The sequence below is a fragment of the Tinamus guttatus genome, unplaced genomic scaffold (assembly GCF_059628265.1).
Source record: "Tinamus guttatus ecotype Peru unplaced genomic scaffold, ASM5962826v1 Tinamus_guttatus_pri_ptg001276l, whole genome shotgun sequence".
Lineage (NCBI taxonomy): Eukaryota > Metazoa > Chordata > Aves > Tinamiformes > Tinamidae > Tinamus > Tinamus guttatus.
This window is the reverse complement of record NW_028289810.1, coordinates 61,321-86,944: the sequence shown is the minus strand read 5'-3', so window position 1 is coordinate 86,944 and position 25,624 is coordinate 61,321. Positions and strand designations below refer to the sequence as shown.

Here is a 25,624-nt window from a genome sequence, read left to right as displayed (position 1 = left end):
TACCGGACGAGTGCACGGGGCACGAGAAGACCTCGCACAGGTCCCCCCAGCACCCATAGGACCCCCCCAGCACCCATGGGCCCCCGTACCAGACGTGTGCACGGGGCACGGGAAGACCTCGCACAGGTCCCCCCAGCCGGCGCCCAGCGAGCAGCAGCACTCGCCCCGCGTCACGTTGGGCGCCAGCACCGAGTCGCAGAACACCGAGTCGTCCAGGTTGAGGTAGCACTGCTTGCGGGGCTCCCGCTCTGCGGGTGACAACGGGTGACAACGGGTGACAATGGGTGACAATGGGTGACAACCCATGGGACACCCAGGGACCCCCCGGGTTGAGGTAGCACTGCTTGCGGGGCTCCCGCTCTGCGGGTGACAACGGGTGACAATGACACCACATGACACTGTGTGTGACACCCCGTGGGACACCCAGGAACCCCCTGGGTTGAGGTAGCACTGCTTGCGGGGCTCCCGCTCTGTGACAATGGGTGACAACGGGTGACAATGGGTGACAACCCATGGGACACCCCGTGGGACCCCCCAGGTTGAGGTAGCACTGCTTGCGCGGCTCCCGCTCTGTGGGTGACAACGGGTGACAACGGGTGACAATGGGTGACAATGGGTGACAACCCATGGGACACCCCGTGGGACCCCCAGGTTGAGGGAGCACTGCTTGCGTGGCTCCCGCTCTGCGGGGTGACAACGGGTGACAATGGGTGACACCCCGTGGGACCCCCTGGGTTGAGGTGGCACCACTTGTGCAGCTCCCGTTCTGCACGGGTGACACCCAGGGACCCCGTGTGACACCCCGTGTGACCCCCCCTGTGTGACCCCCGTGTGACCCCCCCGTGTGTCCCCGTCCCCGTCCCCGTCCCCGCGCCCACCCTGGCAGCTGCGCCCGTCCTGCGCGGGGACGTAGCCCTGGTGACAGACGCACACGTAGGAGCCCTCCAGGTTCTCGCAGGCGCCGTGGGGCCGGCACAGCCCGGGGTCCAGCGCACACTCGTTAACGTCTGGGGGGGGTGTGCGGGTGTGCAACACCGTGTGAGCCCCGGGCAAACCCCCGGGCAACCCCCGTGCAATCCCTGTGCAATCCCTGTGCACCCCTGTGCACACCCGTGCAAACCCCGGGGTCCAGCGCACACTCGTTAACGTCTGGGGGGGGGGTGCGGGTGTGCAACACCGTGTGAGCCCCGGGCAACCCCCGGGCAACCCCCGTGCAACCCCCGTGCAATCCCTGTGCAACCCTCATGCAAGCCCCGTGCACCCCCGTGCAAACCCCGGGCATTGCATGCGCAGGTGTGTGGAGACGGCCCTTGTGCACCAGCCCCATGGACGCACACGAGCCCTTGTGCCTTGCACACCCATCCCGCACCCCAGCGCGCTGCACACCCGCCCCACACACTGCGGGTGCATTGCACACCCGCCCCGCACACCGCGGTGCATTGCACACCCCGCCCCACACCCTCTCGTGCATTGCACACCCGCCTCACACACCCTCGTGCCTTGCACACCTGTTCCGCACACCCCATTGCATTGCACACCCGCCCCGCACACCCCCTCGTGCGTTGCACACCCGCCCCCCCCCACGCACCCTTGTGCGTTGCACACCCATCCTGCACACCCCAGTGTGTTGCACACCCCTCCCGCACACCCCCTCGTGCATTGCACAGCCGTCCCCCGCACACCCGTCCCCCGCACACCCCTCCCGCACACCCCCTCGTGCATTGCACACCCGCCCCGCACACCCGTCCCCCGCGCACCCCGGTGCCCCTTGCACACCCGTCCCCCGCACACCATTGTGCGTTGCACACCCATCCTGCACACCCCAGTGCGTTGCACACCCATCCGCACACCCTCTCGTGCGTTGCACACCCGTCCCCCCGCACACCCCGCCCCGCACACCCGTCCCCCGCGCACCCCGGTGCCTTGCACACCCATCCCGCACACCCGTCCCGCACACCCGTGCACTTGCCGCCGTGCAGCAGCGCGTAGCCCGGCCGGCACAGGCAGCGATAGGAGCCCACGGTGTTGACGCAGTCGCCCCCGACGCAGGCGGCCGGGAACTCGCACTCGTCGATGTCTGCGGGGGCGGCGGCTGCGACCCCCAGAGCCCCCCGGGACCCCCAGAGCCCCCTGGGACCCCCCAGAGCCCCCGGGACCCCCCAGGACCTCCTGGGACCCCCCAGAGCCCCCCAGAGCCCCCTGGAACCCCCAGGACCCCCCAGAGCCCCCGGGACCCCCCAGAGCCCCCAGGACCCCCGGGACCCCCCAGGACCCCCCTGGAACCCCAGAGCCCCCCAGAGCCCCCCGGAACCCCCCAGAGCCCCTGGGGACCCCCCCGGAGCCCCCAGCCCCACAGACCCCCCCCCGGCCCCTCCCTGCGCCCCCCAGGTCCCCCCCAGACCCAGAGATCCCCCCAGACCCCCCGCACGGCCCCTGCGCCCCATGGCACCTCCCAGCCCCATATATCCCCCCTGCGCCTCTCTATAGCCCCACTGTGTCCCCCAGACCCCCCTGTATCCCCTAGCTCCCCCGTGCCCCATAGCCTGCCTGCCCCCCTGTGCCCCCCATGCCCCCCTGTGCCCCCCAGCCCCCCCGTGTCCCCCCCATGTCCCCCCATGTCCCCCGTGCCCCCCGGCGTCCCGTGCCCCCCGGCGCCCCCCACCTTCGCAGCGGGGCCGGTCCTTGGCCGCGTGCAGCCCGGCCGGGCACTGGCACTTGAAGGAGCCCAGGGTGTTGACGCAGACCCCGCTGGGGCAGAGCCCGCCGGCCTCGCACTCGTTCACGTCTGCGGGGGCCGTCAGCGCCCGGACACCGGGACCCCCAGGGGGACACCCGGACACCGGGGCCCCGGGGTGTGTGGGGATGGGGGGGACACCCGGACGCCTGGGCCCCGAGGGGACACCTGGACACCGGGACCCCCAGGGGGACACCCGGACACCGGGGCCCCGGGGTGTGTGGGGATGGGGGGGACACCCGGACGCCTGGGCCCCGAGGGGACACCCGGACACCGGGACCCCCAGGGGGACACCCGGACACCGGGGCCCCGCGGGGGACACCCAGACACCGGGACCCCCAGGGGGACACCCGGTACCGCCTGGGCCCCGGGGTGTGTGGGGGTGCAGGAGACACCCGGACGCCTGGGCCCTCGGGGGCACCCAGATACCGGGGCCCCAGGGGTGTTTGGGGGGGGCAGGGGGACTCCTGGACGCCAGGGCCCCTGGGGAACCACTCGGACGCCTGGGCCCCCGGGGGGACACCCAGACACCGGGGCCCCTGGGGTGCACGGGGATGGGGGGGGACACCCGGCCACTGGGGCCCCGGGGGTGCAGGGGGGGGTCAGGGACACCCGGACGCCTGGGCCCCGGAGTGCGGGGGTGTCAGGGGACACCCGGACGCCTGGGCCCCCAGGGGGACACCCGGCCACCGGGGCCCCGGGGGTGCGGGGGGGGTCGGGACACCCGGACGCCTGGGCCCTCGTACCGTGGCAGGCGCCGTGGTGGCCGCGGAAGCCAGGGGGACACGGGGAGCACACGAAGGTCCCCGGCTGGTTCTCGCACTTGCCCTCGGGGCAGGTCCCCGGGTCCAGGCACTCGTTGATGTCTGCGGGGGGGGGCGTCACCGCGGGGCCACCGCGTCCCCAGTGTCACCACCGCCCTCCCGGGCGGGGCCTCTGTCCCCATCTTGGGTGTCCCCGTGTCCCCATGTCCCCATGCTCCCACCCCCACATCTGTGTCCCCATGTCCCCATGTCTGGATGTCCCCATCCCCAAGCCGTGTCCCCATGTCCCCATGTCCCCACATCCCCACAACCCCATCCCCACATCTGTGTCCCCATGTCCCCATGCCCCCGTCCCCAAGCCATGCCCCACGTCCCCAAGCCGTGTCCCCATGTCCCCATGTCCCTGTGCTCTCATCCCATCTGTGTCCCCATGTCTCCATGTCCCCAGGCCATGCCCATCCCCACATCTCTGGCTCCCCAACCCAATGTCCCCATGCGACGTCCCCACACATTCATCCTCGTGCCACGTCCCCGTGTCCCCGTGCGATGCCCGCCCCAGCGTCCCCATGTCCCCGTCCCCGTGTCCCCGTCCCCACCTTCGCAGAGCGGCTGTCTCGTGCCCTTGCGCCGGTAGCCCGGGTGACACTCGCACTTGTAGTGGCCGGGGACGTTGGTGCAGGTGCCACCGTCCCCGCAGATGTCGGCCTTGGCGCACTCGTCCACGTCTGCGCCAGGGCTCGGCGTCACCGCGGCCCCCGTGTCCCCGTGTCCCCGTGTCCCCGCTCCCGTCCCCGCGTCCCCATCTGTGTCCCCATGCCCAACCTCATCCCCATGTGTCCCTGTCCCCATCCCCGTCCTCATGTCCCCATCCCTACGTCCTCGTCACCACCTCCCCCTCCGCAGCCCCATCCCCTTGTCCCTATTCCCATGTCCTTGTCCCCATGTCCCCATCCCCGTCCTGGCGTCCCCATCCCCACGTCCTCGTCACCATCTCCCCCTCTGCACCCCCCCGTCCCTCTCCCCATGTCCTGGTCCCCGTGTCCCTGCTCCTGCCCCCTGCTGCCCCGTTGTCCCCCCGTTGTCCCCCATTGTCCCCCCCATTGTCCCCATGTCCCCATTGTCCCCGTTGTCCCTGTTGTCCCTGTTGTCCCCGTTGTCCCTGCATCCCTGTGTTCCCCCCATTGTCCCCATGTCCCCGTATCCCCCTGTTCCCATTCCCCCCGTTCCCCCCGTGTCCCCCCCATGTCCTTGTTGTCCCCGCATCCCCATTGTCCCCATGTCCCCTCGTTCCCCCCGTGTCCCTGTGTCCCCATTGTCCCCCCGTTGTACCCATTGTCCCTGTTGTCCCCATGTCCCCTGTTGTCCCCGTGTCCCCGTTGTCCCCGTGGTCCCTGCATCCCTGTGTTCTCCCATTGTCCCGTTGTCCCCGTGTCCCTGCTGTCCCCGTGTCCCCCCGTTGTCCCCGTCCCCCCGCCCCCCCATCCCCCCCATCCCCCCCGTTGTCCCCATTGTCCCCGTTGTCCCTGCATCCCTGTGTTCCCACCATTGCCCCCATGTCCCCGTGCCCCCCCGTTCCCCCCGTGTCCCCGTTGTCCCCCCGTTGTCCCCGTGTCCCCCCCCCCGTTGTCCCCCCCGCTCACCCACGCAGGAGCGGACGCCCCGCAGCACCCGCAGCTGGAACCCGCGGTGACAGTGACAGTTGTAGGAGCCGCCCGTGTTCATGCAGACGCCGCGGCCGGGGCCGCACGGCTCCGCCTCGCACTCGTTCACGTCTGCGCGGAGCACACGCGTGTGCGCACGGGTGTTCATGTGTGCGCACACGTGCAGCCCGCGCACGCAAACCCTGCACACGCGTGTGCGCACGGGTGTTCATGTGTGTGTGCAAACCCTCTGTGCACACGTGTGTGCGCACGGGTGTTCGTGTGTGTGCAAACCCTGTGCACACGCGTGTGCGCACGGGTGTTCGTGTGTGCAAACCCTCTGTGCACACGCGTGTGCGCACGGGTGTTCGTGTGTGCAAACCCTGTGCACACGCGTGTGCGCACGGGTGTTTGTGTGTGTGCAAACCCTCTGTGCACACGTGTGTGCACACGGGTGTTCATGTGTGTGCAGCCCGCGCACGCAAACCCTGCACACGCGTGTGCGCACGTGTGTTCATGTGTGCAAACCCTCTGTGCACACGCGTGTGCGCACGGGTGTTCATGTGTGTGCAAACCCTGTGCACACGCGTGTGCGCACGGGTGTTCATGTGTGCGCACGTGCAGCCCGCGCACGCAAACCCTGCACACGCGTGTTCCGTGTGTGCAAACCCTCTGTGCACACGTGTGTGCGCACGGGTGTTCATGTGTGCAAACCCTGTGCACACGCGTGTGCGCACGGGTGTTCGTGTGTGCACACGTGCAGCCCGCGCACGCAAACCCTGCACACGCGTGTGCGCACGTGTGTTCCGTGTGTGCAAACCCTGTGCACACGCGTGTGCAGGGGCACGGGGATGCACAAACCCTGCGCACGCGTGTTCCTTGTGCACGCAAACCCTGCGCACACGCGTGTGCGGGGGCACGGGGACACGCAAACCCTGCACACGCGTGTTCCGTGTGCATGCAAACCATGTGCACGCATGTTCTGTGTGCACACACACACTGTGCACACGTGTGTGCGGGGGCACGGGGACACGCAAACCCTGCACACACGTGTTCCGTGTACATGCAAACCCTGCGCACGTGTGTTCCTTGTGCACGCAAACCCTGCGCACACGCGTATGCGGGGGCATGGGGACACGCAAACCCTGCACACGCGTGTGTTCTGTGTGCACAAACTGTGCACACGCGTGTTCCGTGTGCATGCAAACCCCGCGCGTGTGTTCTGTGTGTGCGCACTGTGCACATGCATGCTCTGTGCACACACACTGTGCACACGCATGTGCGGGGGGCACATGCAGCCCATGCACAAACCCTGCACACGCGTGTTCCGTGTGCCCACGCTCCACACACATGGATGTCTCTGCCCTTCATGTTCCTCATGTCCCCCATGTCCCCCCGTGTCCCCTCATGCCCATGTCCCCATGTCTCCGTGTCCCTCTTTTCCATGTCCTCATGTCCCCCCAATGTCCCCCCATGTCCCCCCCATGTCCCCAATGTCCCCGGTGTCCCCATTGTCCCCAATGTCCCCATGTCCCCGCACCGGTGCAGTAGCGGCGCTGCGGGTGCCAGCGGTACCCGGGGTAGCACAGGCAGCTGTAGCCCCGTGTCCCCAATGTCCCCCCATGTCCCCAATGTCCCCATGTCCCCCCGTGTCCCCAATGTGCCCAATGTCCCCCCGTGTCCCCGTTGTCCCCATGTCCCCCCGTGTCCCCAATGTCCCCCATGTCCCCGCACCGGTGCAGTAGCGGCGCTGCGGGTGCCAGCGGTACCCGGGGTAGCACAGGCAGCTGTAGCCGCTGGTTCCGCTCACGCACTCCCCGGGGCCGCAGATGTTCCGGTTCAGGCGACACTCGTCCGTCTCTGCGGGGGGGACACGGGGGACACGGGGGGCTGGGGGGGCTCTGGGGGGCCCGGGGAGGTTTGGGGGGTCCCAGGGACTAGGGGGGTCTGGGGGTCCCAGGGGGCTGGGAGGTCCCAGGGGCTCTGGGGGGTCCTGGGGGGTCCCAGGTGCTCTGGGGATCCCAGGGAGGTTTGGGGGGTCCCGGGGGGGTTAAGGGGATCTGGGGGGCCCTGGGGGGTCCCGGGCAGGTTTGGGGGGTCCCGGGGGGTTTAGGGGGCTCTGGGGAGCCCAGGGGAGTCCCAGGGTGGTTTGGGGGATCCCGGGGAGCTGGGGGGAACCGGGGGGCTCTGGAGGGTCCCAGGGCGGTTTGGGAGGGTCCTGGGGGTCCCGGGGGGTCCCAGGGTGGTTTGGGGGGGTCCCCGGGGCTTTAGGGGGCTCTGGAGGGTCCCAGGGCGGTTTGGGAGGGTCCTGGGGGGCTTTAGGGGCGTCGGGAGGGTCTGGGGGCGCCCGGGGGCTCCTGGGGCTCCTTGCAGGGTCTGGGGGGGTCAATGGGTCTGGGGGGTCCCGGGGGGTCCCGGGGGATCCCGGGGGGTCCCAGGGGGTCCTGGGGGGTCGGGGGGGTCCTGGAGGGTTCTGGGGGGTCGGGGAGGTCCCGGGGGGTTCCGGGGGGTTCCGGGGGTTCTGGGGGGTCCAGGGGTCGCGGGGGGGCCGGGGCTCTCACCAGTGACCTGAGTGGGGGCGATCTCGGCCGCGCTGCGGGTGTGCTGCTCGGCCACCACGCGCCACACCATGGCCGTGGTGGGACGGGCCACCACCTCTGTCACCACAGTGTCACCAACCGTGTCCCCCCGTGTCCCCATGTCCCCACACCATGGCCGTGGTGGGACGGGCCACCACCTCTGCCACCACAGTGTCACCAACCGTGTCCCCATGTCCCCCCGTGTCCCCCCATGTCCTCCCGTGTCCCCACACCATGGCCGTGGTGGGACGGGCCACCACCGCTGTCAATGGGATGTCACCCACCGTGTCCCCATGTCCCCCCATGTCCCCACACCATGGCCGTGGTGGGACCGGCCACCACCTCTGCCACCACAGTGTCACCAACTGTGTCCCCCCGTGTCCCCATGTCCTCCCGTGTCCCCACACCATGGCCGTGGTGGGACGGGCCACCACCGCTGTCAATGGGATGTCACCCACTGCATCCCCACGTCCCCCCCCGTATCCCGTGGTGGGACCGGCCACCTCTGCCATGGACATGTCACGTGCCTCTGTCCCCACCACATGTCCCCCGGTGCCACCCCCATCCCTGTCCCCATCCCTGTCCCCACACGGGGGTCTCCCGGGGAAGCTCCCCCTGTCCCTGTCCCCGTCCCCGTCCCTGTCCCTGTCCCCCCCCCCGGTCTCCTGTCCCCGTGGGTCCCCGCGGGTCTCACCGGGGACGCGTCCCCCGGCCGTGGGGTCCCCGTGCGGCCCCTCGACCTCCTGCTCCTCCGAGGTGCTCCAGAACGCGGGGAGCTGCGGGGGGGCCAGCGCGTGTCCCCGTGTGTCCCCATGTCCCCTCGTGTCCCCCCACTGCCCAGGGTCCCCCCGTGTCCCCTCATGTCCCCCCACGTCCCCTCATGTCCCCTCATTCCCCAGTGTCCCCCCGTGTCCCCTCATGTCCCCTCACGTCCTCTCATGTTCCCTCATGTCCCCCCGTGTCCCCTCATGTCCCCTCATGTCCCCTCGCTCCTCTGTGTCCCCCCTCCCCAGTGTCCCCCCGTGTCCCCCGTTGTCCCCCCATGTCCCCCCGTTCCTCCATGTTCCCCCCTCCCCAGTGTCCCCTCGTGTCCCCATGTCCCCCCCGCTCCTCTGTGTCCCCCCCTCCCCAGTGCCCCCCCGCTGTCCCCCCATGTCCCCCGCTGTCCCCCGTTGTCCCCCCATGTCCCCTGTTGTCCCCCCATGTCCCCCCGTGTCCCCCGTTGTCCCCCCATGTCCTCCCGTTCCTCCGTGTCCCCCACTGTCCCGTGTCCCCCGTTGTCCCCCCGTGTCCCCCGCTGTCCCCACGCACCATGGCCAGGGGTGTCGCGGCTGCAAGGGGAGGGGGACAGTGAGACCCACTGCAGCGTCCCGGCCCCACGGGGGGGCACAGGGGACACAGAGGGTCGGGGGGGCCTGAGAGGGGACAAGGACCCGGGGGGACACGGGGGGGGACACGGGGGGGGGAGGTCACGGGGGGGTCACAGGGAGGCGTGGCGTGCCTCACACGGGGGGGCGGGGCCCACCGCGGGGAGGGCGTGTCTCGCGCGGGGCGGGGCTTGGTGCGGGAATGGGGCGTGGTGTGGAGTGGGCGTGGCGTCACAGGGCTCGGCCGAGCGTGGCGCGGGGCTGGAGGGGGCGTGGCCCAGCTGGGGGGGCGTGTCACAGGCGGGGGCGGGGCTGGAGGGGGGACGTGTCTCATGCGGGGGGCGTGTCGCGGGGGCGGGGCTCCTGCAGGGGGCGGGGCTCATGCAGTGGGCGGGGCTTACGCGGGGGCGGGGCTCATGCGGTGGGCGGGGCTCATGCAGGGGGCGGGGCTCATGCGGGGGGCGGGGCTCATGCAGGGGGCGGGGCTCTCGCGGAGGGGCGGGGCTCATGCAGGGGGCGGGGCTCATGCAGGGGGCGGGGCTCTCGCGGTGGGCGGGGCTCTCGCGGTGGGCGGGGCTCACGCGGGGGCGCGGGCGCCGCGCTGGGCTCGGCGGCGCCGTCGGGCTGGATGTGGAGGGTGAAGTCGCTCTCGCCCTGGATCGTCAGGGTCTGGTGCGACGTGAGGATGTGGTAGCCCTTCCCCGCGGGGCAGATGGCCTTGAAGGCGGCTGCGGGGCGGGGCGTCAGCGGGCCCCGCCCCCGAGCGGCGGGCACCGCCCCCGAGCGACGGGCACCGCCCCCGAGCGACGGGCACCGCCCCCGAACGGCGGGCACCGCCCCCGAGCGGAGGGCACCGCCCCCGAACGGAGGGCACCGCCCCCAAGCGGCGGGCCCCGCCCCCAAACACGTGCAACCGCCTAAACGCGTGCAATCCCCCCAAAACGCAGCCACACGGCGTGCAATGCCCCCAAACAACGTGCAAACCCCCCAAGCGCGTGCACACCCCCAAAACACCCAAATGAGGTGCAACCCCCCCAAACACACCCCCAAAACACCCAAACGAGGTGCCCCCGCAGCCTCCCGGTCCCGTTCCTGTTCCCGCCCCCGTTCCCGCCCCCGTTCCCGTTCCCATTCCCATTCCCACCCCATTCCCACCCCATTCCCGTTCCCGTTCCCACACACCGGTGCCGTCGGCCGGGCAGCGCTCGCAGCGCCCGCCCCCGTTCCCATTCCCACCCCATTCCCATTCCCATTCCCATTCCCACCCCATTCCCATTCCCATTCCCGTCCCCATTCCCACACACCGGTGCCGTCGGCCGGGCAGCGCTCGCAGCGCCCGCCCCCATTCCCGTTCCCATTCCCATTCCCGTTCCCACCCCATTCCCATTCCCACCCCATTCCCGTCCCCATTCCCATTCCCATCCCCATTCCCATTCCCATTCCCATTCCCACCCCATTCCCATCCCCATCCCATCCCGCACCGGTGCCGTCGGCCGGGCAGCGCTCGCAGCGCCCGCCCCCGTTCCCGCTCCTGTTCCCGTTCCCATTCCCATTCCCATTCCCACCCCATTCCCGTTCCCACACACCGGTGCCGTCGGCCGGGCAGCGCTCGCAGCGCCCGCCCCCGTTCCCATTCCCATTCCCATTCCCATTCCCACACACCGGTGCCGTCGGCCGGGCAGCGCTCGCAGCGCCCGCCCCACGCCTTGCCATTCCCATTCCCGTTCCCATTCCCACCCCATCCCCATTCCCACCCCATTCCCATTCCCACCCCGCACACACCGGTGCCGTCGGCCGGGCAGCGCTCGCAGCGCCCGCCCCCGTTCCCATTCCCATTCCCATTCCCATTCCCATTCCCATTCCCGTTCCCGTTCCCGTCCCCGTTCCCGCTCCCATTCCCACCCCATTCCCACACACCGGTGCCGTCGGCCGGGCAGCGCTCGCAGCGCCCGCCCCACGCCTTGCCCACGCTGCAGCAGCAGGTCTGGCGCGACAGCCGCGTGGGCAGCGGGTGCTGACACTGCTGCGGCCCCGACACCAGCCGGAAGCAGAGGCTCTTCTCCTCGGGGGCCTTCTCGGCTGCGGGCGCCGCACGGTCCGCACGGGACCCCCGGGACCCCCGGGACCACCCGGGACCCCCCGGGACCACCCGGGACAACCGGGACCACCCGGGACCCTCCGGGAGCCCCCGGGAACCCCTGGGACCATCCAGGAACCCCCAGGACCCCCGGGACCCCCGGGACAACCGGGACCACCCGGGACCCCCCAGGATCCTCCGGGACCCCCTGGGACCATCCAGGAACCCCCAGGAACCCCTGGGACCCCCTGGGACCATCCGGGACCCTCCGGGACCCCCTGGGACCATCCGGGACCATCCGGGACCCCTCGACCACCCTTGGGACCCCCCGACCACCCTTGGGAGCCCCCGGGACCCCTCAGACCCCCCAGGATCCCCTAGGACCCCCCGGACCCCCAACCACCCTTGGGGCCCCCCAGGACCCCCCGGGACCTCCCGACCACCCTTGGGGCCCCCCGGGACCCCTCAGACCCCCCAGGATCCCCTAGGACCCCCCGACCACCCTTGGGACCATCCGGGACCCCCTGGGTCCCCCTGGGACCATCCGGGACCCTCTGGGACCCCCCTGACCATCCTTGGGACACCCCAGGACCCCCAGGACCCCCGGGACCCCCCGGGACCATCCAGGACCATCCGGGACCCCCCAGGACCTCCCCGACCACCCTTGGAACCCCCGGGGACCGCCGCGACCACCCTTGGGACCCGCAGGACCCCCCGACCACCCTTGGGATCCCAGGGGCGCCCCCCAAGGGCCCCCAGGACCCCCCTATGGCCCCCAATGTCCCCCCAGCACCTCCCGGACCCCCTCGGGGCACCCCCAAGGGTCCCCAGGACCCCCTGGGACCCCCCATAACCCCCCAGCACCACCCGGACCCCCTCGGGGCACCCCCAAGGGTCCCCCAGGACCCCCTGGGACCCCCCACACCTCCCCCTGGGCCCCCAGGACCCCCCAAGCCCCACAATCCCCCTAACCAGGACCCCCCAACCCCCACTGACCCCCGGGCCCCCCCATTGGACCCCTAGACCCCCCAAGCCCCCCCCATGCCCCCCCCGCCCCTTACGCAGGCACTGGCTGCGGGACGGCCCCGGCGCGTGGCCGGGTTTGCAGGCGCAGCGGAAGCTGCCCTGGGTGTTGAGGCACTCGCCGTTCTGGCACACGCCCTGCATGGCGCACTCGTTGATGTCTGCGGGCACACGCGCGTGCAAGCCGTGTCACACGCGTGTGCATGCACCGCGCGCACGTACACTGCACGCAGCCCGTGCACATACACTGCATGCACCGCGTGCATGCACACGCACACGCTGCATGGCGCACTCGTTGATGTCTGCGGGCACACGCGCGTGCAAGCGATGTCACACGCGTGTGCATGCACCACGCGCACGTACACTGCATGCACCCCGTGCATGCACACGCACACGCTGCATGGCACACTCGTTGATGTCTGCGGGCACACGTGCGTGCAAGTCGTGTCACACACGTGTGCACGCGCGGGAATGTACTGTGTGCACATACACTGCATGCACCCCGTGCATGCGCACACACACGCGCTGCATGGCGCACTCGATGTTTGCGGAGCACACGCGTGCGACAGGACTGTGCACACGCGTGTGCATGTGCAGCCATGCACCACCCACAGGCATGCACCCTGCACACGCCATGCACAGACATGCACTGCGCATGCACATGCTGCTGTTGCTGTCCATGGTGAGCACGCGTGGGCGCGCTTGCACACGCACGTGCATTGCACACACACACGCGTGCATGCACGTGCCCTGCATGACACACGCTGTGTGTGTGTGAGAACACGCATGCACGCACACGCACACGCATGCACCCACATGCACACGCACGCACACGCGTGCACACACACTCACGTGCATTGCACACACGCACACACGCATGCACACGCGTGCACACACGCACACACGTGCATTGCGCACACGCACACACGCTCACGTGCATTGCACACACGCACACACGCATGCACACGCGTGCACACACACACTCACGTGCATTGCACACACACACACACACGCGTGCACACACGCTCACGTGCATTGCACACACACACGCACACACACTCACGTGCATTGCACACACACACACACGCACACACGCGCGTGTGCACCGCCGGCCGCGCGCCTACCCTGGCAGTGGCTGCTGTTGAGGCGCTTGTAGCCCTGGGGACAGTCGCCGCCGCCGTCCCCCCGGATCGGGCCCGTCTTCTGCACCCCCGAGTCTGCGGGGCCGCCCCAAATCCTGCGTCCCGGGAGGGGCCCGGACGCCGGGGCCCCCCCAAGCCCCCCCCCGTGCCCGCACTCACACTGCAGCGGGGGACACTTGTGGCACTTGCTCTGTCCCCACGCGGTGCCGATGCTGCCGCAGCAATCCTCCTGCTTGGTGAGGCCGGGCAGCGGGTTGCTGCCGCACTGCGGGGAGCGCGAGCTGGGGGCGCCCGGCGCGGCCGGGACCCCCGGGACCCCCGGGACACCCCGGGATCCCCCGGGACCCCCTGGGATCCCCTGGGACACCCAGGGACACCCTGGGACACCCCGGGACCCCCCGGGACCCCCCGGGACCCTCCGGGACACCCCGGGACACCCTGGGATCCCCGGGACACCCCGGGACACCCCGGGACCCCCTGGGACCCCCCGGGACCCCCCGGGACCCCCCAGGACCCACTGTGTCCCCCTGGCACTGCCTGGGCGCCCCCTGTGTCCCCTGTGCCCCCCCGGACTTCTCCTGTATCCCCCTGTGTCCCCCGGTCAACCTCAGAGACCCCTGGGACCCTCTGTGTCCCCTCCGTCCCCCTGGATAGTCCCTGTGTCCCCTGTGTCCCCCTGGACATCCTCTGTGTCCCCTGTCCCCCCCAGGCACCCCCTGTGTCCCCCTGCATAGTCCCTGTGTCCCCTGTGTCCCCCGACATCCTCTGCGTCCCCTGACCCCCCCCGTCCTCCCCCAGATGCCCCCCCCCCAGTGCCCCCTCGGTACCTGCCCCCCGTACAGTCCCCCCCCCGCCGTGCCCCCCCCTCGGTGCTCCCCCGGTTCTCCCCTCGGTCCCCCTCCCCGGTACTCCCCCCCCCGGTACCCCCCCCGGTACCCCCCCCGGTACCCCTCCCGGTACCCCCCCCGTACAGTCCCCCCCCCGGTGCCCCCCCCCCCGGTGCCCCCCCCGGTTCTCCCCTCGGTCCCTCTCCCCGGTACCCCCCCCGGTGCCCTCGTGGTGCTCCCCCCTGGTCCCCGCCCCCTCGGTCCCTCTCCCCGGTACTCCCCCCCCCGGTACCCCCCCCCGGTGTCCCCCCGCGGTGCCCCCCCCGGTCCTCACGGCCTGCTTGGGCAGCGTCTCCTGGAAGCAGCGCCCCAGCGGTTTGTGCGGGGGGGGGCGGCCGTGCGGCGGCGGCGGCGGCGGCGGCGGGGGGGGGGCGGCGGCGGCGGGGGGGGGCGCGGCGGGCGCCAGCAGCAGCGCGGAGCGGGGCGGCGCGGGCGGCTCCAGCCGCTGAACCTGCACCGAGGCCTCGCGCGGGTGGTGGAGCCGCACGTTGAGCAGCGGCGGCGGCGGCGCCTGCGCTGCGGGGGCACCGGGACCTCGCACCGCGCGCGGGGACGGCGGGAGCGGCGGGGACGGGAGCCCCGGGACGGGAACCCCGGGACGGGATGGGACGGGACGGGACGGGAGCCCAGGACGGGAGGGGAGCCCCGGGGACGGGACGGGAACCCCGGGATGGGATGGGACGGGACGGGAACCCCGGGAGGGGATGGGAACCCGGGACGGGACGGGATGGGAACCCCGGGATGGGATGAGATGGGACGGGACAGGAGCCCAGGACGGGAGGGGAGCCCCGGGGACGGGACGGGAACCCCGGGATGGGAACCCCGGGATGGGACGGGAGCCCCGGGACGGGACGGGACGGGATGGGAGCCACCATGCACCGGGACCTCGCACCGCGCGCGGGGACGGCGGGAGCGGCGGGGACGGGACGGGAGCCCCGGGGACGGGACGGGAACCCCGGGATGGGACGGGAACCTCGGGATGGGACGGGATGGGACAGGACGGGAACCCCGGGACGGGAACCCCGGGACGGGATGGGAACCCCGGGATGGGAGCCCCGGGATGGGATGGGAACCCCGGGACGGGATGGGACGGGATGGGAACCCGGGACGGGACAGGAACCCCGGGATGGGACGGGAACCCGGGACGGGACGGGAACCCGGGACGGGACGGGATGGGATGGGATGGGAGCCACCATGCACCGGCACCTCGCACCGTGCGCGGGGACGGGCGGGAGCAGCGGGACGGGACGGGAGCCCCGGGATGGGACGGGAACCCCGGGATGGGATGGGAGCCCCGGGACGGGACGGGACGGGACGGGATGGGAGCCCCGGGACGGGACGGGACGGGATGGGACGGGAACCCCGGGATGGGACAGGACGGGACGGGATGGGAGCCCCGGGACGGGACGGGACGGGACGGGAACCCCGGGACGGGACGGGAGTCCCGGGACGGGATGGGACGGGATGGGAGCCACCATGCACCGGGACCTCGCACCGTGCGCGGGGACGGGCGGGAGCACCGGGACGGGACGGGAACCCCGGGACGGGACGGGAACCCCGGGATGGGACGAGATGGGACGGGATGGGAGCCCCGGGGACGGGACAGGAGCCCCGGGACGGGACAGGACCCATCATGGAGGGGACGGGAGCCCGGGACGGGACGGGACCCCGGGACAGGATGGGACGGGACCCGCCATGGAAGGGACGGGACGGGAGCCCCGGGGACGGGATGGGAGCCCCGGGACGGGACAGGACCCACCATGGAGGGGACGGGAGCCCGGGACGGGATGGGAGCCCCGGGTCGGGAGCGCGGGACCGGATGGGACCCTCCATGGACTGGACAGGACCCCCTGGACGGGATGGGACCCCCCGGAACCGGACGGGGACACCCCCGGGATGGGACAGGACGCCCAGGACGGGGCAGCCGCGCCGGGACCCCCCCCCCGGGATGGGACCCCCCCCATAGCACGGGACCCCCCGGGATGGGACCCGCCCCCCCAGGGGACAGGACACCCCCAGACCCTGCGCCCCCCCTCCCCCCGCGATGGGACCCCCCCAGAGCTGGGGACCCCCCAAACCGAGACACCCCCCAAACCAGGCCCCCCCCCCCGACTCCCCCAAGCCGGGACCCGCGGGGGGACCCCAAAACCCCCCGCCGGACCCCAAACCCCCCCCGCATGGCACCCGGTGACGTGGGGACCCCCCCCGGGACCCCCCCCCTCCTTGCAGTGCGCTCATCCCGGGCCCCCCGTGACCCCCCCCAACCGGGACCCCCGGGGGGACCCCAAACCCCCCCCGCCAGACCCCAAAACCCCCCTGCAGGGGCACCCGGTGACGTGGGGACCCCCCCGGGACCCCCCCCTTGCAGTGCGCTCATCCCGGGCCCCCCGTGCCCCCCCCCCAAGCCGGGACCCCCGGGGGGACCCCAAAACCCCCCGCCGGACCCCAACCCCCCCCCCGCACAGACACCCGGTGTCGTGGGGACCCCCCCGGGACCCCCCCCCCTTGCAGTGCGCTCATCCCGGCCCCCCGTGACCCCCCCAGCCGGGACCCCAGAACCCCCGTTCCCGCCCGGTTCCGGTACCCTCGGCCGAGTGGTGCCCGGGCCCCAGCGGCACCACGAACGTGGCGTGGCTGACGTGGCCGCCGCCGCCGCCGTGTCCCGGGGCCGGCTCGGCGGGGCCGTCCGCGATCACCTGCACCGCGTACACGGCCACCTTGGCGGCCTCGGCCTCGGCGGCGCCCGGGGCGGCGGGAGGCGGCGGCGGCGGCGGCGGCGGGGGGGCCGCCCCCCCCCCCGCGCGGCCCGCGGGCACCTGGCAGAAGCGGCCGGTGAAGTCGGGCGGGCAGAGACAGTGCGAGCGGGACGAGCATTGACCGCCGTTCATGCACGGGAGCGGGCACACCACTGCGGGGGGGGCACGGCGTCGGGGGGGGCACCGGGGGGGGAACCCCCGGAACGGCCCCCACCCCGGGAACGGCCCCCCCGGAACGGCCCCCACCCCCGGAACGGCCCCCCCACCGGGAACGGCCCCCCCGGAACGGCCCCCCCGGGACGTGCATTGACCGCCGTTCATACACGGGAGCGGGCACACCACTGCATGGGGGGGGGGCACGGCGTCGGGGGTGGGTAACGGGGGGGGGAGCAACCCCCGGAACGGCCCCCCCGGAACGGCCCCCCAATGTGCACGGGCAGAGACAGTGCGAGCGGGACGAGCATTGACCGCCGTTCATGCACGGGAGCGGGCACACCACTGCGGGGGGGGCACGGCGTCGGGGGGGCGGTAACGGGGGGGGGGAACCCCCGGAACGGCCCCCCCGGAACGGCCCCCCCGGAACAGCCCCCCCCCCCCGGGACGTGCATTGCCCGCCGTTCATACACGGGAGCGGGCACACCACTGCGGGGGGGGGGGGCACGGCGTCGGGGGGGGCACGGGGGGGGAGCAACCCCCGGAACGGCCCCCCCGGAACGGCCCCCCCACGGGGTGCACGGCCCCCCCTCCATGGTGCATAGACCCCCCCCATAGTGCACACCTCCCCCGTGGTGCACAGCCCCCCCACCCCGTGCACGGCCCCCCCCACTGGGCACGGAGCCCCCCCAATGTGCACGGAGACCCCCCATGCACGGCCCCCCCGTGGGGCGCAGCCCCCCCCATGGGGAACGGCCCCCCCAATGTGCATGGAGCCCCCAAAATATGCACAGCCCCCCCCCGGGTGCACGGCCCCCCCCGGTGCACGCACACGCGTGTGCGCGGACACGTGTGCACACGCAGGCTCCCCGCACAGCTGTGCACGGCGCTGGCGTGTCCGGGCGTGCGCACACGCGTGTGCAAACAGCGCCGGGTGCCCCCCGTCCCCGCGGGCTGCAGGGCCCTGGTGTCCCCTCCCTGCGTCCCGCTGCTGTCCCCAGCCCTGTCCCTGTCCCCGTCCCCAGCCCTGTGCCCGTTGCACATGGATCCCGTGCCCGTTGCACATGGATCCCGTGCCCGTTGCACATGGGTTGTGTGCCCGTTGCACGTGGATCCCGTGCCCGTTGCACGTGCATCCCGTGCCCATTGCACGTGCATCCCGTGCCCGTTGCACATGGGTTGTGTGCCCGTTACACGTGGATCCCGTGCCCATCGTGTGCCCCTTGCACACAGACCCACGTCCATTGTGTGCCCGTTGCACGTGGATCCCGTGCCCGTTGCACATGCATCCCGTGCCCATTGCACGCAGATCCCGTGCCCGTTGTATGTGCATCCCGTGCCCATTGCACATGGGTTGTGTGCCCGTTGCACGTGGATCCCGTGCCCACGGTGTGCCCGTTGCACACGCATGGTGTGCCTGTCACGTGTCTGTCGCACATGCATCGTGTGCCCGTTGCCCGTGAATTCTGTGCCCGTTGCACGCAGATCATGTGCCCGTCGTGTGCCTGTTGCACGCGGATCCCGTGCCCGTTGCACATGGATCATGTGCCCGTTGCACGTGGCTCCCGTGCCTGTTGCACATGGATCCCGTGCCCGTTGCACGCCCGTCGTGCACCCCTCGCACGCGGCCCCGGTGTCCCCCGTGTCCCCTGGTTTTGGTGCCCGTTTTGCGCCGCCACCTCTTGGCCCCGCGAGTCCGTCCTGCTGCCAGCGCCGCCCGCGGCAACGGCGTCCCCATGTCCCCAGGGTCCCTGCGCTGCTGTCCCCATGTCCCCAGGGTCCCTGCGCTGCCATTCCCCGTGTCCCCCATGTCCCCGTGTCCCCAGGGTCCCTGCGCTGCTGTCCCTGTGTCCCCCATGTCCCCATGTCCCCAGGGTCCCTGCGCTGCCATTCCCCGTGTCCCCATGTCCCCGTGTCCCCAGGGTCCCTGCGCTGCCATTCCCCGTGTCCCCAGTGTCCCTGGGGCGCCCAGTGTCCCTGCGCTGCTGTCACTCGTACCCTCAGTGTCCCTGTGTTCCCATCCTTGCTGTCCCCATGTCCCCATGCTGCTGTCACTGGTACCCATGGCATCCCCGCTGTCCCTGTGCCACCATCCCCACTGTCTCTGTGTCCCCGTGCTGCTGTCACTGGTACCCTCGGTGTCCCCGTGCCATCATACCCGTGTCCCGGTGTCCCCATCCTCATGTCCCCATGTCCCTGTGTCCCCATGTCCCCATGTCCTCGTGTCCCCATCCCCATGTCCCCGTGTCCCCGTGTCCCCGCTCACCCACGCGGAAGCCGGAGCCGGTCAGCGTGTCGGCGCCGTGCCCGTTCTCCCCGATGAGGGTCATGTTGGTGCCCGGTTTGCAGCTGTCCCCATGTCCCCATCCCCATGTCCCCATGTCCCCATCCCCATGTCCCCATGTCCCCATGTCCCCATGTCCCCATGTCCCCCCCGTCCCCGCTCACCCACGCGGAAGCCGGAGCCCGTCAGCGTGTCGGCGCCGTGCCCGTTCTCGCCGATGAGCGTCATGTTGGTGCCCGGTTTGCAGCTGTCCCGGCACTGGCCCTTCAGGCAGGTCCGGCGGCAGATGAGCGGCGCGAACACGACCTTGAAGCGCTCGCGGGCCACGGCCGCCCCCCCGGGGCCCCCCAGCGCCGCCAGCAGCAGCGCCAGGGCCCAGCGCGCGCCCGCCATGGCGCCCGGACGCCGGGGCCCCCGACACGGGAACCCCAAACACGGGGACCCCCAGACACGTAGACCCCCAAACACGGGAACCCCCGGACACGGGGACCCCCAAACACGGGAACCCCAAACACGGGAACCCCTCAACACAGGAACCCCCGGACACAGGGACCCCCGGACACAGGAACCCCCCGGTCCAAGGAGTCAGACACAGGGACCCCCCAATCCGAGACACCGGGACCCCCCCGCTCCCGACACCGGGAATCCCCGGCCGGGACACCGGGACCCCCCCGGATACCAGGACCCCCCGGCCCAGGCACAGGGCCCCCCCGGCCCGAAAAGCAGCCGGACACCGGGACCCCCCCCCGCGGACACCGGGACCCCCCGCGGACACCGGGATCCCCCCGGTCCCCGGGACCCCCCCGGCCCGGACGCCGGGGCCCCCTCCCGGGGCTGCAGCGGCCGCCGGGCCCCCCCTCGCTCGCGCGCCGGACGCCTGGGCCCCGCCGGCCCCGGGGCTGCCTGTGGAATGGGGCGGACGTTGGGGGCGGGGGGGGCCCGGACGCCTGGGCCCCCGCTGGAACGGGGGAGGTGGGCGGGGAGCCCGGGCTGGCGCTGGCACCGGGAGGGTGGGCGGGACCCCGGACGCCTGGGCCCGCTCCAGGGCGGCGGGGGGGGCACCGGGCCGGGGGGGGGGGGGGCAGCGCCGAGCCCGGACGCCGGGGCCCACGGGGGCACCGGGAGGGGGGGGCCGGGCTCGTTGTGGCACCGGGGGGGGGGGCCCGGACTCCCGGGCCCCGCTCCAGCCCCTGGGCGGGGGGGGCGGGGAGAGGGGGCGGGGCCCGGACGCCTGGGCCCGCGCCCAGCGCCGGGGGGGGGCGGGGCCGGACCCCGGGGCCAAAACGGGGGGGGGGGGGGGAGGTTGAGGAGAACGGGGGGGGGGGGACAACTGTGGGGGGCGGGGCCGCTCGGGGGGCGGGGGGATGGGCGGATTCCGGGGGGGGGGTCAGAGCCAGCGGGGCCTCACGGGGGGGGGGCGAGGTGTCGCCCCTCCCCCCGGACGCCCGGGCCCCGCCCCCCCCGCGCTGGTGGCACCGGGTTTATTCTCACTTCCGGCGGGGGCGCGCACAAGGGGGGGCACTTCCGGCGGGCCGTTCCGCGCGGACGTGAGCGGCGAGGCACTTCCGGCGCGCGAGGCCCGGGCAGTTCCGCCCGCGCGGGGGCGGGGCCGGCGCGGTGACGTCACGCGCGGCTCGCCGGGGTCCGGGCGGGGCCGCGCGGCGGGGGCGGGGCCGAGCGGCGGGGGCGGGGCTGCCGCCCGCGGGGCGGCCGCGCCGTGGCCGGGGGTGCAGCTGCAGCGTAATGAGATGCTAAAGACATGTTAATGAGATGCAGTCAAATGAAGGGGTGTGGCCAAGGAGCGGGGGCGTGGCTGATTAGTCCAGACAGGCCCCTTTTTGGGCTCCCGGGGTCCGCAAAGGGCAGGAGAATCCTGGGATTTGGGGGCTGCCCCCAGCCCCCTGCGCTGCCCTGGAGCTGCATTTGGGGCTCCCAAAGAGCCTTGGGGGGTCAGAGCTGGGAAAGGGGGGCTCAGCCCCCTGTTTTGGGGCTCCACAATAGAGGCCCAGCCCCGTGTTTTGGGGCTCAGCCCCTGTTTTGGGGCTCAGCCCTGTGTTTTGGGGCTCCCAACAGGGGCTCAGCCCCCCGTTTTGGGGCTCCACAATAGAGGCCCAGCCCCGTGTTTTGGGGCTCAGTCCCGTTTTTTGGGGCTCAGTCCCGTTTTTTGGGGCTCAGCCCCCCGTTTTGGGCTCTGGAACGGAGGCGGCCGCTCCTGCCCTGGTGGAGCTGGAAGAGCCCCCCGGGTTTGGGGCTCCCTGGGCCCAGCCAGGGCAGCTCCGTCCTCCCCTCGGAGGCTCCCGGAGGCTCCCGGGGCTCCCAGGCTGTTCCGGAGGCCCCGGAGCTGCAGGATGGAGCCCGTTCCCCGGTGCTGCCTCCCCCCCGGGCTCAGGGGGTGCTTTGGGGCTCCTCAATGCAGACCAAGGGCTCCGTTTTGGGGGTCCAAACCCGGTTCTGGTTGGGGTCAGGAGCAGGGGCCAAGGGCTCCGTTTTGGGGGTCCAAACCCGGTTCTGGTTGGGGTCAGGAGCAGGGGCCAAGGGCTCCGTTTTGGGGGTCCAAACCCGGTTCTGGTTGGGTCAGGAGCAGAGGCCAAGGGCTCCGTTTTGGGGGTCCAAACCCAGTTCTGGTTGGGGTCAGGAGCAGAGGCCAAGGGCTGCGTTTTGGGGGTCCAAACCCGGTTCTGGTTGGGTCAGGAGCAGAGGCCAAGGGCTCCGTTTTGGGGGTCCAAACCCGGTTCTGGTTGGGGTCAGGAGCAGAGGCCAAGGGCTCCGTTTTGGGGGTCCAAACCAGTTCTGGTTGGGTCAGGAGCAGAGGCCAAGGGCTCCGTTTTGGGGTCCAAACCCGGTTCTGGTTGGGTCAGGAGCAGAGGCCAAGGGCTGCGTTTTGGGGTCCAAACCCGGTTCTGGTTGGGGGGTCAGGAGCAGAGGCCAAGGGCTCCGTTTTGGGGGTCCAAACCCGGTTCTGGATGGGTCAGGAGCAGAGGCCAAGGGCTCCGTTTTGGGGTCCAAACCCGGTTCTGGTTGGGGGTCAGGAGCAGAGGCCAAGGGCTCCGTTTTGGGGGTCCAAACCCGGTTCTGGTTGGGGTCAGGAGCAGAGGCCAAGGGCTCCGTTTTGGGGGTCCAAACCCGGTTCTGGTTGGGTCAGGAGCAGAGGCCAAGGGCTGCGTTTTGGGGGTCCAAACCCGGTTCTGGTTGGGGTCAGGAGCAGAGGCCAAGGGCTCCGTTTTGGGGGTCCAAACCCGGTTCCGGTTGGGGGTCAGGAGCAGAGGCCAAGGGCTCCGTTTTGGGGTCCAAACCCGGTTCTGGTTGGGGTCAGGAGCAGAGGCCAAGGGCTCCGTTTTGGGGGTCCAAACCCAGTTCTGGTTGGCGTCAGAAGTGGGCACAACCGCGCGGCGGGAGGGAGACAAGCGCAGCCGCCACCGTCGGCTCCGTCCAACACTTTATTCCAGGTGTAGCCGGTGCTTCCGGCGCAGGGAATCGTCAGTCATCGGGAATCAACACCCGTCCCATCTCCATAAGGGAGCTGCTCCACGAGGACCCCCTAAACAGGTTGTTCGTTACCCCATAAAGAGGTTGTACAGGACAATGAGATTGCTCAGATCCAACGGGTTCATCACACACAATTAACAAGGTAATTAGCCAAATGAGACCCACCAGTCACACCAGTTGGTTGATCACAACCGGATGAACAAGACGACAGCGCGAGCAGCCCAACAAGGTCCTGGTGTTTTACGTCACAGTCGCACACGGGTGACGGGGCAGTGACACAAGCGCTTACGGTGTAGGCAGCGCCGTGCGGCCCCTATGGATGGGGAGGGTCCCTATGGACCGGGATGGCCCCCCTATGGACCAGGGTGGCCCCTATGGATGGGGACGGTCCCTATGGACCGGGACGGCCCCCCTATGGATGGGGACAGCCCCCATATGGACAGGGATGGCCCACCTATGGACCGGGACGGTCCCTATGGACCCGGGATGGCCCCCCTATGGATGGGGAGGGTCCCTATGGACCGGGACGGTCCCTATGGACCGGGGTGGCCGCTATGGATGGGGAGGGTCCCTATGGACCGGGACAGCCCCCCTATGGATGGGGATGGTCCCCCTATGGACTGGGACAGCCCCCCTATGGATGGGGAGGGTCCCTATGGACCGGGATGGCCCCCCTATGGATGGGGAGGGTCCCCCTATGGACTGGGACAGCCCCCCTACGGATGGGGAGGGCCCCCCTATGGACCAGGACGGTCCCTATGGATGGGGACGGTCCCTACAGACTGGGATGGCCCTCATGGATGGGGATGGCCCCCCTATGGACCGGGACGGTCCCTATAGACTGGGATGGCCCCCATGGATGGGAATGGCTCTCCTACGGACCGGGACGGCCCCCCTATGGATGGGGACGGTCCCTACAGACTGGGATGGCCCCTACAGATAGAGATGGCCCCCATGGATGGGGTCGGCCCCCCTATGGACCGGGACGGCCCCTATAGATGGGGATGGTCCCTACGGATAGGGATGCCCCCCCCCCCCATGGACAGGGACAGTCTCTATGGACCGGGACGGCCCCTATGGACCGGGATGGCCCCTATGGACCGGGATGGCCCCTATGGATGGGGAGGGTCCCTATGGATGGGGATGGCTCCCCTATGGACCGGGATGGCCCCTATGGACCGGGATGGCCCCTATGGATGGGGATGGCTCCCCTATGGACCGGGACGGCCCCTATGGACCGGGACGGCCCCTATGGACGGGGATGGCTCCCCTATGGACCGGGACGGCCCCTATGGACCGGGATGGCCCCTATGGACCGGGATGGCCCCTATGGATGGGGAGGGTCCCTATGGATGGGGATGGCTCCCCTATGGACCGGGACGGCCCCTATGGACGGGGATGGCTCCCCTATGGACCGGGATGGCCCCTATGGACCGGGACGGCCCCGGCTCCAGCGCTCGGGGGGCCCGAACGGGGCCAGGGCCGAACCGGCCGAACCGGGACCGCGCTCGGTGCGAGCGAGCGCCGCCCGGCCGGGCCCGACGCCCCCGGTCCGGTCCGGTCCGGTCCGGTCCCGGCTCCGCCGCTCGGGCCGGTCCCGCCGCTCCCGCGCGCACCGGGACCGGGGCCGGTTCCGTCTCCTTCTTTCGCACCCCCCGGGACCGGTTCCGGTTCCAGTTCCGGCTCCCGCGCGCACCGGGACCGGGGCCGGTTCCGTCTCCTTCTTTCGCACCCCCCGGGACCGGTTCCGGTTCCGTCTCCTGCTCCCGCGGCCGCTGGGACCCGTTTGGTCCCGGCTCCCTTTGTGGCTCCGGTTCCGGTCCCGCCCCTCAGCGCCGCCCCCGGTCCCGGTCCCGGTCCCGGTCCCGCCCGGCCCATCCCGGGGATAACGAGGCGGCTCCGCCGGGAGCGTCGCCCGCAGGTTCCGGCCTCATCCCGGAGCTGGAGCCGCCGTTTTCCCAACCCCCCCAGCACCTTCTCCTCGTCCTTCCCGGTTTTTTTTCCCGTTTTGTGGAATTTGGGAAAAGCTGCCACAAACCCGACGCGGGCGCCGCACGGAGCCGCTGTTCCCGGGGGCTCCCGGTGCCGCTTCCCGCCTCATTCCGGCCCCTCTTCCCTCCTGCCCTGTCCCTGCTTGGGGATCCCTTGGGATCACCCCCTTTTCCAGGATCCGGCGGATCCGGGAGGGTTTCCCGCCTTTCTTTGCTCCGGAGCGCTCCGTCCCGCTCCCATTCCGTGTTGGGATTCCAGGGCTTCCCGCTCCCATTCCACGTGATCCCTGTTTCTATCCCGATCCTGGTTAATCGCAGCTCTCCCTGCCCATTCCACACAATTCCCGCTTGAATTCCAGCTAATTCCCATTCCAGGGGATTTCAGTGTCTCTTCCCGGCCATTCCTTCTACCCCCCAGGGCTCCATTCCCGGAGGATTCCCGGGAAGCGGCTCCCCCCTTCCCGATTCCACACACGCGGCTCCGTTGGAGAGTTTATTTCACCGGGAAGAGTGGCGGGAGCCGCGGGAAGGCGGCGGGAACGGCGACATTCCGGACTCGGCGCCGCCGCCGCGCATGGGAAAAAAAAAAAAAACTACAGCCGGTTCTCCCTCCTCATCCCAAAACGTGGAAAATAATGTGGGAAAATCGAGGAAAATGAAGGGAAAGGCGGGGAAAACTAGCTCAGAGCTGAGCCTAGACCAGCTAGGGGAGCGCGGGGGGCCTAAAAGCGAAGCGATCCC

At 71.3% G+C, this 25,624-nt stretch overlaps 1 protein-coding gene across 1 annotated transcript in view; it reads right to left on the bottom strand.

Moving 5' to 3' along the window:
- The window catches only part of LOC148590535 (latent-transforming growth factor beta-binding protein 3-like), a 28,024-nt gene extending 8,225 nt beyond the window's left edge, over positions 1-19,799 (bottom strand). The window contains 20 exon segments of the mRNA XM_088538943.1: positions 90-248; positions 879-1,007; positions 1,958-2,077; positions 2,663-2,785; positions 3,481-3,600; positions 4,095-4,223; positions 5,139-5,270; positions 6,873-6,998; positions 7,700-7,795; positions 8,412-8,493; positions 9,029-9,048; positions 9,486-9,533; positions 9,657-9,812; positions 11,002-11,163; positions 12,223-12,345; positions 13,309-13,401; positions 13,486-13,591; positions 14,488-14,729; positions 16,798-17,121; positions 19,571-19,799. Of these exon segments, the coding sequence (XP_088395069.1) occupies positions 90-248; positions 879-1,007; positions 1,958-2,077; positions 2,663-2,785; positions 3,481-3,600; positions 4,095-4,223; positions 5,139-5,270; positions 6,873-6,998; positions 7,700-7,795; positions 8,412-8,493; positions 9,029-9,048; positions 9,486-9,533; positions 9,657-9,812; positions 11,002-11,163; positions 12,223-12,345; positions 13,309-13,401; positions 13,486-13,591; positions 14,488-14,729; positions 16,798-17,121; positions 19,571-19,799 (2,719 nt within the window).
- Between the last annotated feature and the right edge of the window lie 5,825 nt (positions 19,800-25,624).